Raw genomic sequence first — 15,194 nt, 5'->3', positions numbered from 1 at the left:
GGAGTAAAAAGATTCCACTGGCCTTAGACTGAATATAGATGTTTCATACTGTTTTTTATCAGGAAGATAAACTGCTTGTGAATCACCATCACATTCAGTTTCCCATAGCGTATGCTTACAAAATTGTCTATTTCATGGTAATTACCGAAACATGTTCTTCCTTCTCTGTAAAAGATCTTACTCTATAAATGCTCTGACAAAAAGGATGGAGAATGAAAGGGATTATAAAATATGACCTTTAAAATCATAAGCATAATCTGCTTACTCTAACGCCTCTAATCATTACTGAACAAGGTCTGAAGAACATGACATCTTTCTTGTAAACGGGCTTGAAATCAAAGGTCCCTTCACCTTTTCAGCGACCCTATGATACACTGGTCAAAAATAGAAAAGAGCCACTGGTTAACAAATATCACAGATCCTCATTCTTTCAGTACAATCATAACAAGATTGTTCCATTTGTACCTCAGTGTTATCAAAAGGCAAGTACTTGCACTGAAAACTATATATAAAATCTAACACAGTGTATGTCATAAGAAAGATTTTTGTCAGCTAAGCCCTACAGGCTCATTGCATACAATGATACAGGGTGGTCAAAATAAAGAACTAGAAGGGATCTTGTAAGTCCAGCCCCTGCCAAAGAAGGTGAACACATCACAGCATCTCTTTGCAACCTTATCATGTTGATTCAAAATTGATTTTTTTTGTACTCCTTATTTCTAAAAGGCTGGTCTAGAATTTCAGTCCTCTTATGCCCCAAGAAGGCTGTTCGTTATCTCTTGAATAGAAAAGTTACAAAAAAAGTCTTCATCCTTGACATGGACAGCTGTATACAGTAGCCCACATGGATTTTCCCTGTGCCATGCAATCAGGTATTAATATTTCCCTAACTTGACTTGAAATATCTCTATCAGTCTGCCTAGCAATAGCACTTGCCTTTTTCATGACCCCGTCAGTTCTGTGGATGAGCTGTCTCCTGATTAACCACTGGATCAATGCCTTTCTTCTCCTTTGGCAGTTCCAACTGAGGATTTCCTAGCTTGCAGCAGAACTTATTTTTCTAAGTTACCGAAAGCATATTTTAAATTTCACCCCATTTCTGCTACTCCAGTACATTGAGCTACTCAGTTCTTCCCAAACGGTACTTTTTCAGCATTCACAATACTTCTGAGACTGTGTCATGAGTATTTCACTAACATGCTACTATTTTTTGTCCTCAGTCATTAGTGGAAGAATGCCAAAAGACTGTTCCTAAACTGATCCTTGAGGAACTGCATTAGTAACCTCCCCTTAGACCACCATTTCTGTTTTCAGCACACCTTACCATCATCACCAGATCTTTACCTAGTTCTTTGTTCATGTTATATCTCCTATTTAACTCAGCTAATACATCCAGTTTTGGTCAAGTAGCAACTGGTCTACTGAAGTCCAAAAGACTACATTTACTGTACTTCCCTTGTCTAGAAAAATCAATTTTCACTTATAAGTGGCAATAGAGAACTTTCAAATTGCAGCTCTTCAACTTCCAGTTTTGCAGAAAGACATTGACCTATTGGTCAATAGCAAGAAACTGCACAGTCCAGGAGCTCACAACGCATCTGGGTTATTATTCTGCCTCCTGAATCATAGGAAGATAATCCTAGTATTCATGCTGTAAGGAATATGAGGCAGTAATAAAAAGCCAACAGAAGACAAATAGGAAAACCCAACGTACTCCCCATAATATTTCTACATTCCCTGACTTGTAGGCTGTAGTTCTAAATCTTTGGAAGGTCGTACGTAGAACCTCTTTCAATAACTGAATCAGATCATGATTACATGCTGTTTGCACAACATATCTTACAGCTACAATCTAATGACTCTAAGTAATCAGATATCTTTGACAATCAAGATTCTGTATAGAATTTATTGAACCTAAAATAGCATGTTTCTCTTTAAGCACAGTGCAAACTGACATGGAAGGAATGAATGTAACTTCCTTTGGGAATCAAATTATATGAGGACAAATTGATAGGATAAGAAATAAATTCACACTTGTGTTAGGATGATCTGAAAATTTCTCTGCCAAATTTCATGTGCAAGCAGTTTCTATCAGGATCCAAAAATGCATTCCAGATTGCTTTCTACTGAATAAATCCAAAATGTCTTTCTGGAGAAGTTTATCTTGCTTCGGTAATGCCAGGTTCCAGTGGTTGTTAGTTATCTATCAGTTGTTAAATATTTGCAGAAGCAAATATGCTGGTATAGCACCTAGCTGAAATTTCTTTATCAGTGTAATTGCATGGCTAATGATCTTGGAAGGCACAGTGCCTTTTTCTGAAGGACCTGCGGTAGCAATGAGACCAGCTCGAACATGACCCGCAATTGCTCGGAGGGTTGTCTACATTGCCACCCTGTGGACTTGAACAAACAAGTTGGGGCTGCTCTGCGGCAGCCACAATCACTTGCTTATTCGACAGAGCCCTTTCCTTTGCTCTAAGGTAAACTTCTCCTTCAAGTAACGCAAGGCTTAGGTTTGGCACGTCCCACGGGGTTTGTTTTAGCTAATACACTTCTGCGAAATCAATCCCTTCACAATGTAGGCTGCTAAACAAGTCATGTTTTGCAAATTGCTAATTATAAATGCGGGAGAAAATGGATCTTACATTTAGACTGGATACTTGTGTTAAAACATTTCTAATGACACATTTGTCTTTCTGTCTACTACCCTTGTATTTTTAATGTACTATTTTTTTCAAAAGTTAAGGGGCTATACAAAAAAGTAAGCCAACCTGTCCATAAGTAACTCACAATTTTACAAAAACTCAATTAAAAAGGAAACATTCTCTTTCTAAAAGGCATATATTTTACTGGAATATACACACATACACATTTGTGGAAGAATATGGGCATATTCCTTTTCTTAGATGAAAATGTCTTTCGTCTCGCAGGACGATGAGGATGTTAGGAAAGAGTATGAGAGGGGGTAGCAGTAAAGAAAAGAGATGGCAGTAGAAGGATATTGGGGATTAAATCAAGACAACAGCAAGGATGGAGCTGCTCGCTTCCCCTCTGTGGGGCCAGGTCTGGGCATGGTGCGGTACCCACGCGGGTTGAGGGGTTCCTGGCTTTGGGCAGCTCCCGATGTGTCTGTGGTAGCCTGGGCTCCATAGGGGCTGTCCCTGTCTGGGGGACAAGCCCTGCTCCCCTGAGGTGCAAGTGGGGCCTGACACCCTCTCCCAGGCTGACCACCTAGCAGCCGCTCCTGCTTCTCACTTTGCGGGGGTCTCTCTTCGTGGTAGCTGCTCCTGGACCTGCATAGCTCACTCGCCCGGCAGGAACCCCTCCCCACATGGAGAAGGACAGGTTCTTCTCTCCCGTGAATGAGTTGAGTTGATTGACTGAAGGACCTGGCTGAAGAACCTGTCTACTTCTGCCCTCCACCATGGGCTGGAGGGGACTGCACTGGGGGAACCTCTTCTGGCTGGATCCTGTGAAGGGGAGGACAAGGAGCAACCAGCAAGACAGGGCAGGGGCCTGTTCTTTAAGAAACCCAATTCCTTTAATTTAAAGCCATTGAGAAAAGCAGAAAGCAGCGCCAATATATGTGGTTTGCATCCAGTCATAGTTTCAGGAATGAAATACAATATGGTCCTTTCCTTGTGATCCCATCATCCCTGGTATGACATAGGACAAGTCTGTAACTCTCCAAATATTTCAGAGTGACATTTACAGAGCATTGCCGCTAAAGGCAATTAATCATTGCAATTAATCATTGCCAAATAATCAACACCAAGTTAGTTCTCTAATCTTGCCTTACAATATACCATTACAATATACCATTAGGATTAACTAAATTATTTTCTGACCCTTTTTAGTACTCTAGCAGATACTGGTGTGAAATCTCTTACTCTAGTGATTCTATATCTCACCAGCATTAATAAATTTTTTTTTCAGTCAGCTTCTACTTTGTAAGTCAAAGCAACGTATACAGCAATCACAGTTACTCTTGGTTGTGTGATAAGCCTAAAACAGGAAAAGATGGAAATGTAAAGATGATGGTAACTATATAGCCAAATGCCTAAAAGCACAGGATTCTCATTTGGAAGTGTAAAGTGGTAAAGATGTAATAAAAGTGAAGAAGAAAAAGAAGAAGAAAATCCAGAGGTTAAATAAATGGTCTCTCTGACAGCCTGACCCTGGCAAAATATGCTTGGACCATCTTTTAAAATATGCGGAGAAAACACAAAATCCTTTTATGAGCTGCCAATGGGTAAAAACCTTGACTGGCTACTCAAAGAGGGAGCATTGAACCCCAGGCTCAGGGGGAGACTCAAAATCCCCAGCCTAGGGGACACTAATGATCATCTTAAAACAGGAGATATGCAGGCAAAATGTTTCAGAGTTGCTTAGTTTTAAGGCTAATAATCAACGGCAGGTGGTTATGGAGTTTACCTTGCCAAGAAGTGTTCTGTAGATCTTTAACTCGATCTGAGTTTTACGCTCTGTTGTTCTCAAACTCTACCTGATAAGTAACCAAAAGACACAGCTCCTCAGCTGGCATGACTGGATTTCCCATGTGTGTACTTCAAGGCTGCTGCCATCAGCCCACAGCAGCTCAAACAGGGATACCTTGTAGGCTTTGGAGAAGTCCAATAAACTTTGGAGGCTAAATCTCTTTCCATGAGATTGTAAACTTCTCCAGATGGGAGAGAAGTCCTTTTGTGCCAGCAAGTGTCACTGCAGAGGAGAAAGAGGACAGCACTGAGCTGTCATTGAAACTGTCTCAGGCTATTGGGAACGCAACAGAGGTAGGATGTCATATACAATGACTTCCACAAGCATCCTGTTCTGGAGTGTTTTTATGTTGTCAGGGAGTTTCCTTCAGCAACCTGACATGCCTAGAAATTACCAGTCCATTTTTATTGTGGAAATAGCAGTGTCCTTAGCCACAAGAGAATTAAAGGGAAGAAGCTATAAACATCATGTCTGCTGTAGTTCATCCAGAACTGAGCTGACACTGATGCCCATGTGGCACTTTTCTCCTTTTTATCTTCCAGAAATAGGCATGATCTTTATTTTTGTATATGCTGGTAGTTTGCATAATACTTACTTCAGCTTTGTATATAAATATTTCACTGAAGTAATATCAGCTGCAGCAGCATCATCCTTCTTCTTTGTTTTGTTCTTCTTCTTGACATCAGGGAGGGAGATGTGCTGTCCTTAATGTTGCACTGCAGACATTCAGAAGGTCCCCAAAATATTGCTTTTATCTTTGAAGAATACACTTCATCTTTGGAATCACTCTGGGGGGAACTACAGGTAAGGTGCATAGGTGTAGAAATGCTTCTGTGGACAGCACCAAATTATTTGATCTCATGATGGCCAGCGTCGCCCTAAATTTCTTAGCCAGTAGCATGCTATTGCTTGGATCTCTCTCACCACACGCATCTCTTCTCTAGCAGGCAGCAGAACATGTTGACAATTGTAGGTTGTTGCTTGCCATGTTCGTTAAGCAATGAACAGTGTTCTTTAATCAAGGTTGTTACCGTTTTCTTTTCCAGTGCTGTAGTATACAATGAGATGCTAATAGGTTGCTGAACTACATCCAACTCCTGCATGCCACCTTTGCATAGAGGTCTACCACAATACTCACTTTGGTGGAGACAAGTTCATTCTGTCTAGGTTACTGAACATCGCATTTTTTTCTCATCTTTCTTGTTATTATGCTCCAGTCATGTTTGGACCAGAGAGCTCTGACCATGTAGCATCAGAGTTGTGCTCCAGAGGAGCTCATGAGAACAGAAGGTGCCGCTGAGGCTGCTGGCTAGAAGAGCCATTAGCCACCAGGGGGATGTAGTATTTAATAATACGAAGCACTAATCGCTTTAGATGAGGACTTTGTTCTGATTGTGTAAATCAAGTTTAGAAGTGAGGTGTCTCAGAAATACAAACCCGCAGCAGCAGTCATAAAGAGAAGGGTGAAGAAGTGTTTTTCCAGCAGCTGGACAGCTCGGGCTGGGATCAGTCTGGAGCATGAGGCTGTTTGAGGTGCATGGCAGCAAACAGCCATCACAGCAGGTCTCACAATCCCTCTGCATTCTTTAAACCCTTCCATGGACTCTTTGTTTCCAGAGGCACCATGTACTTCCAGTTCTTTGGTTGTTGCCGTTAGTACTGTATACAGTAGCTACCACTTCCAAGGCTATTTTACCAGTAACGCTTCATCTTTTCACTTTCTCTGATGGCTATCTATAATCTGTCTGTAATTAGTCTTCTTGCACAACTCTTTCCACAGTAATTTCTCAGACAGTGGTACCTTGTGAGTAGGATTATATGCTATGACTGTGCTTGTCCATTTGGAATAAAGCTTGCCACACAGGTGACTTGTTGGCCACCACCCTTAGTGCTGTTGTACAGTGGGTGATTATGTGTACAAGCTGGGAGGCGTGACCATTTTTTAACAGCTCTTCTGATGTTAAGGTCCAGACTTTGCATCCTTTGGGTCTGCATGGTTCACCAAGTATGTGAGTCTTGGTACTGTGTAGGTCTTCAAAGTTGTGAGCTTTCTGTAAAGGTTTTGACAGAGCTGTTCCCTTGTTAGAAAACCAAGAATCAAGTTTCAATATTCAGATTTAGATGTCCCTATCCAGAGGTAAATTTTCAACCCAGGGTATTTTTCAGAGTCTCCTGGAGCAATTGTGTTCAGCTTATATTGAACACCTTCCAGTGGCTGCAGTCATCGATTGTGTAGGAGTCATGGGTGGGGTTGATGAAAAAGCCATGACGTTTCTCCCTCCTGGGTTTTTAGATCTGTGCACTCGCAGAAAGGTTTCTACAAGGGAGACAGTGTTTTGGATCCCCTCTCGTGTTGCTTGGCAGGACCAAGTCATCAGCAAAGGTCAAGGTGGTAACCTGGTTTTGCCACATTGAGGCATTTGCTCTGGTGGAATTCATAGCCATCTTTTTCTAGGTTGCAGAGTAATGGATTGATTTGGTGACTTTCGATCCCCTTGTTTGACTTCTGACCTTGACGGTAATTGCCTCAGCATGATCCTTTTTCAGTTGCAGATGAGTGGTGGCACTTCCAGACCAATTTTCATCTTGACCACATGCTCAGATAGTTCTTTTTACTTCAGAACCAGAGGGTATGTTCATGTGTCACTGAGTAGGAGGCCTCAGCCGGTTCTGTGAATACTGCCCACAAGGGTTGTGGTTTTTCTTTGCATATGGAATGACGAGTTGGAGTGATTTTACCTTCTCAGAGCATCCAGGTTCAGCTATAAGGCCTCTTTGTCACCCATCGGCCATTAAGAGGCCAAGCTTTTGTCACTCTGGTTGTCAGAATCCATGGAAAGAGTATTAAGATGCTTGATCAGATTGTGATAGGTCTCTCATTTTTGCCACATAACTTGGTTTCAGTATCAAAATAGCTCTTTGTTTCTTGATACTACCCAGTACATATGTTGCCATCCATAAGTCTGCTAGTACCAGCTCTTTGGCGGTCTGCCTGTACGAGGTCTTTTAAAACTTACTTGGTCTAGGTCAGGTGCTGAGGTTTTACTTGTTTCTTTTATCTCCTTCAGAATGTTTTTAGGTGTTACCAGTTTAAAAGGCCAATTTGTCCACTTCTCCAAGATCTTGAAACTTCTCTGTGCTGAGTTTGTGCTGTACTCTGTGCAGAGTGAGGTTTCTCACTCTGCCACTTGGACTTTACTGACTGAATATACTGCTGCATACATCCGCAGACAGAACTTTTATTATTTTTATTGGGATATTTTGCATAGGATAATGCTCACGGTGGGCATCGAATCTCTTGACCAAGACGGCTGGTTGCTGCCTGGATGCTGATGTTGCAAACATCCCTGCAATGGTGTCTTCAACTAGATGGATTGAGAGTCCCCAAACTGTTGTTCTGGTGAATTCTTATAATCCAGCTGTGTGACTACTACAGTGTGTGCATGATCAGTTTTTGTTTATTATCTCAAACTATGTAAGAAACACATCTATGAGCAAAAGACAGCCCCACATGTCCATCCTTGCATAGGCAGGAACAATTTCCACTCCCTATATAAAATTGTGCATGATTTGATCAATTCCTTAATCGACAACAGGAACTGCCTGGGGAAATCCCTGGCTGTGCACTGGATCCTTCACCCCAAGTGGTTAACCAGTATATCTAAAGATACAGATAGCATCTATCAGCTGACAGAGCAGAGCTCCTTCGTATGGGCAGGAGCTCCGTGCGGAAACCTCTGGCGTGGCCCCAGCTGCTGGCAGAGCTCCTGCAGCAATCAGTCAGTCGTTTTGTTGTGAAGTGGCTGGCAGACCAGTTGATCTCCTCATTGCCCAGCTAAATTTCAGTGAGTTACTTCTTTGCAGATCCGTCTGTTGTCGCAGCTCTGCAGTGATTAGCTGGAGAGCTCCTGGACCAGGCAGTCAATGAAAAACTGTCCTTGGCATGCACACAGGCAAAGCCTTCATATCCAGCCGCACCACAACTGTAACTATAGAGTAAACTTGAATTTCATCATTTTATCTAAGCTATAACTTAAATTCCATTTCTTTTGCCACACTACCCAAACCATTGACCACTGTTTCTGCCTTGTATCCTCCACGGAGGAACTCTCACTTTTTTCTCATCCTCACATAGGAGTGTTCAAAAGCGTGATTTAAAGAGCAAGAGGTAATGGGTGGCTTCCCAAGACCCTTCCCTTCAGGGGGGGCTTGACCTGTCACTTCCAGGGCACAGCATCCCTTTGAGCAAGACATGCTGCTATGTCAGCCGTCTTCTGGCAGCTCCTGTTTAAGCGACAGGAGCAAGAGAAGGCCAGACCCTCTGGGCTGCTCCTCTTTACCTCCCCTCCTTCAGGAGCATTTTCTGAGGAAGATTTCCTTTTTCTAGCACTCAGTCCAAGTTCCATGAAGTCCAGAGTGTGTTTTGTGTTTCTCTTTGCATTGCATGCACCCAGGACAGCAGCTGTATTGCACAACAGATGGGTCAAACAGAACAGGTTTTTTGCTTTTATTGAAAGCACAAGATGTCTCAGGCTGTTTCCTTACCTGCGTCTAAATGTAGAAAGTCGTATTAACGCAGCTGCTGCCCTGCGGGGTATGGACTGGGGATGACTTGGCTGTGAAGTGGTGAAACCCACGTGTGTAGCTATTCTCAGGGCACATCCCACTAGGACTCAGACGAGGCTGAAGGCTTCCCTGAGGGACCTTCCCTTCTCGGATGCCTGTGAGGCAGACACCTGGAGCCCCATCCACCAAACCCAGCACCACTACCACAGCCCCCAAGTGTGGGTTTTCTTTTGGAAAGGAACCCGCAGCCCTCCATTCCACAGCAGCCCTAGGACGCCTCTTCCAACCTGCATATTACTAACTTTCAGGAAAGGCTGTGACCCTCAGATGTGTGAACCACCTGAACAATATATGCATTAAAAAGAAACCCCAAACTCCAAGACTTGGGACAGTGTGGTAATTTTAAACTGAAGTTATAATAACAAATCTGAAGTTATAGTAACAAATACCAGCTCTTGTTCTCAGTTTGATAACAAGCTGTACTCTTTTCTTAATTTCTAATATTTCACAAGGATGGCACTCTCCATGCGAAGGTGAGGAATGAGTAAATACGAAGGATTGTGTCAAATACAAAGAGATGAAGGATCTTTTATGAAGGGAACAAGGACCCCCACCGAGTGTCTGAACACTGTCCTAGAGCAGCTGGGTTGTACTTCTTCAGCAGGAAAATGAGCAAATCCACACAGGGAAATGAAAAGGAGCTGATGTGCAGAATGAGACATTCAAGGGATGCTGGAGGCAGGCAGAATACCCTACGTAACAGGCAGAAGGCATTACCCCAGTCTTTCAGTGGAATGGTCATCTTTAATCACTCATCTTCAGTTAAAGCTAGTGCACTTACCTGTTTAACGACACTGTTCTTTCCTAAGAAGGAAAAAACTTTCCAACATATTCTATTCTCAGCACAAAGACCAAAGCTTTTTACATACCGATTTAAAAATTTTCCAATTTGTAAAACCTTAAAATTGTGGAATTTGTGTAGAAGGTTGGAATAAAATAGTAAATTCCACTCCTCCCACCCACCTTGGCCAAGTTACAAAACAGTGCAGAAATATCTATGGGATTTTATTAATTGTTATTGTTTGTTTAACAGGTGAGTGACCATTTTCATAACCAAAAAAAGTTCATTAAATATTTTGAAAACAAATTATTCTTGCATTCTACATATATATGGGCATTTCCACACAAATAACCAATCCAGAACAATAGTTGTTGGGCAAGATAAAGCTCACAATAGAACTTTCAACGTAACAACCTACAAAGGGGGAATGTTTCAAAAATAGATAACACATGAACAAACACGAGTTTTGGTAGAAACTAACAGGACCGGTGCTTCTAAACCAGTTACACATTTTTAAAAATCCTCCTCAAATAACTCTTCAGTCTTAATACACTGATCTGCAAAGCATTCATGAACAATAGTTCAACAATTAGTTGTACAAACAATTGACACTTCTAAAGAAGTGAAAGCAAATATCAAACATTTATTACATTGCATCCAACCCTGTACAATCGAGCACTTGATGCTTCAACTTACATATTTATAGTGAAAAAAGTATTTTACCCTCGCGATTACATTTTCTTTAAACATTTTGAGTGATGTCAGTGATGAACCATGAAAAAACTGAAAAAGCATTAAATGTTTGATCTTTTAATATTAAGAACTAACGAATATGTACAAAGTCAAAGCATGAGTCTTAAATACATTGGCGTTGATTCACTAGCTGCAGTTCGTCAGCTGAGTTGCTTACATATGCAGTAAGCACTGCCTGTACATACATACGAAATGTGCCACAGCTGTGTGGTTAGACACTTTCCACATCCTGGAGGAATTACACACAGCGTAATTAGTTGTTCAAACTAATTTGTTCCAGGGCAATTAGGGCACATGCATAAGGCCAGCTACAGCAGCTTGTCTGAGGCTGTCACACATGAGTAGTAACTCAACTGCATTCTCATCTCCCAGCCTGCATGTGCATGGCATCCAGACAATTTTGGCCTTTCTGGTGTTTGTGATAGTATCTCTTTTTTTTTTCAGGTCTGTCTACCACAACTTTATTTTAAAAAAATAAATTAAAAAAAAAATCAGTGCGTAAGAGACTAATAAATCAATACAACAGTATAATTAGCACCACCAAGGTGAGCAAAATGACAACTGGAAAACTGAGTAGTTGGGAAACATATTCTGTTTAAGAATTTTGTTTCATGTTAGATATTTTTGCTGAGTAACTGGATTAGGTTGCACTCACTACTTCAAAAGATTTATCTGCTGTCTTCTGTGCCCAAACTGAAATGAAACCAGAAGGAAATAATAAGAGAAAAACCGACATCTGCTGGAGTTCTCTGTTAAACTTGGATGGGCATTCACTTAGCTGGATTGCTTCTGGGCCACGCAGCAGCTGATTGCCTAGAGCGAACGTGTTCATCAAGTCTAGCTCTCAGTAAATAAAGAACTGCTAATTAAAGAACTGACAACCTACCAACACTAATCAAAGTCAAGTAACAGAGAAGACCAGACGTTATAAACAAAAGGGCAAACACTGCCCCTTTGAGGTCAAGGCTGGATTAGAAAAGAGGAAGAAAAAAGTTATTCTCCAAAATACATAGCACATTCGAAAAAGAAGGTGGTTCCTACTGCTACAAGGACCCAAAGAATACTCAAAGTTTTAAGGGATTTTAAGCATGGAAATGCAGTGGGGTATTATTTTTTTTACATATCTAGATCTGTTTATTTTACTGTGCTAACTAAAGTATAAAGCCCCCTTTCTTAAAAGTTTGCGAAGCTTGTGTATCTGTAGGCTTTCATGGTCATGTGTATGTGAAGTGGTGAACCATAAGCTCAAAATTCAAGAGTCGTGGAAAAGCATACTTCAGTTCTGGGAGAACTGAGACAGTCAGGGAGGGAGGTAGTGGCTACTAGGGCAGGCTGCATTTAGGTTCCTATCTCTGAATTACAAACAGGACCTGTCCAAGGAACAGAGCCAGGTGCAATGGCTGTAACCCACGGAGGTTCCTGCAAGCTAACCAGGTAGCAGCCAGCGCGCTGGGATGCAGAGGCAGCAGCACGATGACATCTATAATGGAGGCACACTGTTGGGTTACAACTAAAACCCTGACAGAGAAAAACCTAAGTATTCTTAACATATCTCCAGTATGAGAATACAACTTCAAGTTTATACACTCTCTAGTATTCACACATGGATTCCTAGCTGCAATGAGACTTTCGTCAATCTGTTTCTTTATGTGTTATTTTAATTAGCATCTTTTGGATGTTTCCTTTGTAAAGTACTATTTGTATATTAAGCTGGAAGACAATGCAGGACTGATTAATTTGAAACATGATCATACTATTCCCTCCCCTCAGAATACTAATACATACATTTATACAAACACACATTCACACATACATTTATTTATATAAATGTATGTATATACCCATAGGATTTATGTGACAAGCACCTTGCTCAAACATGGTCTCTTCCAAACATTGCCTCAAAATCAGTCTTACTTAAACAAACAAAAAATTTTAAAAAAAGATAGCGTTGAGACACCATGTAAAACATCAGGGATAAGGAACACAATGTGCTACCCCACTTGGGGGAGACAAATCACAATTCTCTGTTGATGGAGTATGACCATCAACTCGGTAAATCACTCTAAACGGAGTTCTGGTTTTCCTGCTTCTGATACCTATGGAAGCTGGCATATCTCTGTATTACACTGCAGCCTGCAATACAAACACACTCACAGAGTTGAAGAGCATGCATAGCTCACTGGAGCATCTGTTGTTAGACAGTGAAAGGAAAGGCACCAACACTACACGTCCCATGCAAATACAAGTGCAACAAGGAGGAGAAACGAAACACAGTAGGAGAATTTAACAGCTTCAGACTACAACTGTGATTGTCCCTACTATGCACGGTGGATCACGTGAAATCCCATTACTTCCCCTACTTATCGTTTTCCTAACATGGCCTTTTCTGCCCTCTTGAACTTTTGTAGTTCAATAGCTAGTTCCCAGTATCTCAGATACAGCCACATAAGTCTTCCATTTTGACTTTTGTTTCTGTTCAGCAGATTGCCACAGTAGTTATCATGTTTGAAAATATCTTTCAAGCCACTTTCCATATGTAGAGACATAGCAACAGGATCAGTTGCCGCTTTAACTAGCAAATTTTTCTCTATTTCTAGTCTCTGGCTTCTGGGTACAACAAGACTGCAGTAGATGTCCTGTCTTTCTTTAAGTCCCTCTTCAAATTCTTTTAGTAAAACATTGGCTCTCTTTCGCCACTCTTCTTCCTTTGCCAGACAACTCTGGTACAAGTTACCTGCTGCTCCTGAGTGCAAAAGGACTTGTTTTTCTCGCTCTAACTTCTCCTGCTCCTGTTCTAGGATCCTTCTTTCTTCTACTAGTTTGCGACTCTGGGACACGAGAGCTTCACGGTAACTCAGGGTTCTGTTGCGTTCCTTTTCAAGCTCCAACTCCAAGTGAGCAACTGTGCGGCGATTTTCTGTGATTATATCCCGGTATTTGGCTTCCAGGTCTTTTTGCAAAGATGAATGTTTTTTATAATATTCTTTTTTTTCTCTTTCTATTTCTTTTTGACATTCTCTGGTCCAGATCCAACCTATCATATATAAATGAGACTTCAGACATAAGTATAACACATATAACAGCGATGGGTATGATTAATTACCTATGCCTCTAAAGAAGCTATTAAGTGGTAAAAAACTTTCTTTCCTGCCCTCCCCATTGATATTCACTTCTATTCATGTCCCACAAAATGTATTTCTGTGGGTCCATGTTTCACACTAAGTCACTTTAAATGATGTTTCCTTTGAAGTAAAATCTCCTCTAGTCTTTTATTGCTAATAAAATTGCCACTTCTTGGATTAAAGAAGGAAAATAAAGTTATGGGAAAATAAACTGGAGGTTTCCAATGCAGGAACTGCACTGAGAACTTTTCAGGTCCAGTAAATAAATATACATCAGCAGCTCCTTGGGTTGTTACCTCTGGGCTCTCAAGCACGTCCTATGTCCACTCTTCTGAGAGAGCTTTGTAAACTGGAGCTTAGTAAATATGGATTCAATTCCATGTGTGAAAAATGACCATTGCCTTAATGCTATAAACAGTGCTTACTGTTTATAACATCACAAATGAGCAGACCAGAGGAAATGCCTAGATGGGGTATCACTGTATCACTGCACTGCTTCAGCGGTTCCCCTTTGGCTGGCGGGTGAGACGCCCGAGCGCGGCCACGCACTCCGGCTCCAGCAGACAGGCCTGGGCGCTACTTACGGAAGGCGGCCAAGCCCAGCATGGGGACCAGCAAGGCGTAGTTCCATCTGCTGCCTTCATCCCCGGGCTCTCGTTGATTTGGCAGGATGTTCCAGTTGGGAGGGTCATTTAAATTATTCATGAAGGCACCTTAGATTTACGGGAGAGGAACACGGCCTTAGCAGCGCGCAGAGGAGTAGGGCCGCTCCGCAGCCACCTCTCAGCCGGACCACGGCTAACTCCGGGACAGCTATTTCTGCCCCAAACCCTCAAACGGCGGCCCCGTTACTTGGGAACTTTGCGCGGCCGCCCCTTCGTCCAGCGAGAGGCTCCCCGGCCTGCTCCGTAACTGCCGGCCCGGACGCGGCCGCGGCCGCACCTCGGCGGCCCCCCCCGCGCCTGGGCGCTGCCGCTGTTACCGCCCAGCCCCTTCCCCGGCCGGCGGCACGGTAGCTGAAGTCGCCGCCACCCCCAAGGCCTTCAGGTCCCTCTGCGCTGCAGGCCCCGACCCCGCCAGCAGCCCAGCGCCGACCCGGGGGAGGGGGGGAGCGGGCCCGGCGGGGCAGGGCGATCGTGTCGCGGAACGGGACAGCCACCTACCAGCCGGGAGCGCGGAGCCGCGGCGCAGCGTTATCGCTGTCACTTACCTGCCGGCCCCGCCCCCTTCTGGGCTAGCCCATTAGCCTAGATAAAGAGGGGGAGAGCCCCAGGGGGACAACAAATGGACTGGCCCCAGCCCTAAGGGCTCCCGGTCGTCTGGCCCCGTCCCAGACCGCTCAGGTGGCGGGACGAGGGGGAGGTTTGGGGGACCCGCATGCAAGCACGCACTCACTCAGCCCGTGACTCCCCCCC

The 15,194-nt window shown here is 42.9% G+C and overlaps 1 protein-coding gene across 1 annotated transcript; it reads right to left on the bottom strand.

Annotated features, from left to right (window-relative positions):
• Positions 1–11,144: 11,144 nt before the first annotated feature.
• On the bottom strand, positions 11,145–15,160 carry CCDC127 (coiled-coil domain containing 127). The gene is made up of 3 exons (XM_075494160.1): positions 14,990–15,160; positions 14,364–14,492; positions 11,145–13,691 (listed from the first exon to the last, which is right to left on the bottom strand). Exons 2-3 carry the CDS (start codon positions 14,482–14,484, stop codon positions 13,018–13,020), a joined length of 795 nt encoding a protein of 264 aa, XP_075350275.1. The 5' UTR covers positions 14,485–14,492; positions 14,990–15,160; the 3' UTR covers positions 11,145–13,017.
• Between the last annotated feature and the right edge of the window lie 34 nt (positions 15,161–15,194).

This window comes from Mycteria americana, chromosome 2, assembly GCF_035582795.1.
Source record: "Mycteria americana isolate JAX WOST 10 ecotype Jacksonville Zoo and Gardens chromosome 2, USCA_MyAme_1.0, whole genome shotgun sequence".
NCBI lineage: Eukaryota > Metazoa > Chordata > Aves > Ciconiiformes > Ciconiidae > Mycteria > Mycteria americana.
This window is presented reverse-complemented; position numbering and strand designations above follow the sequence as displayed.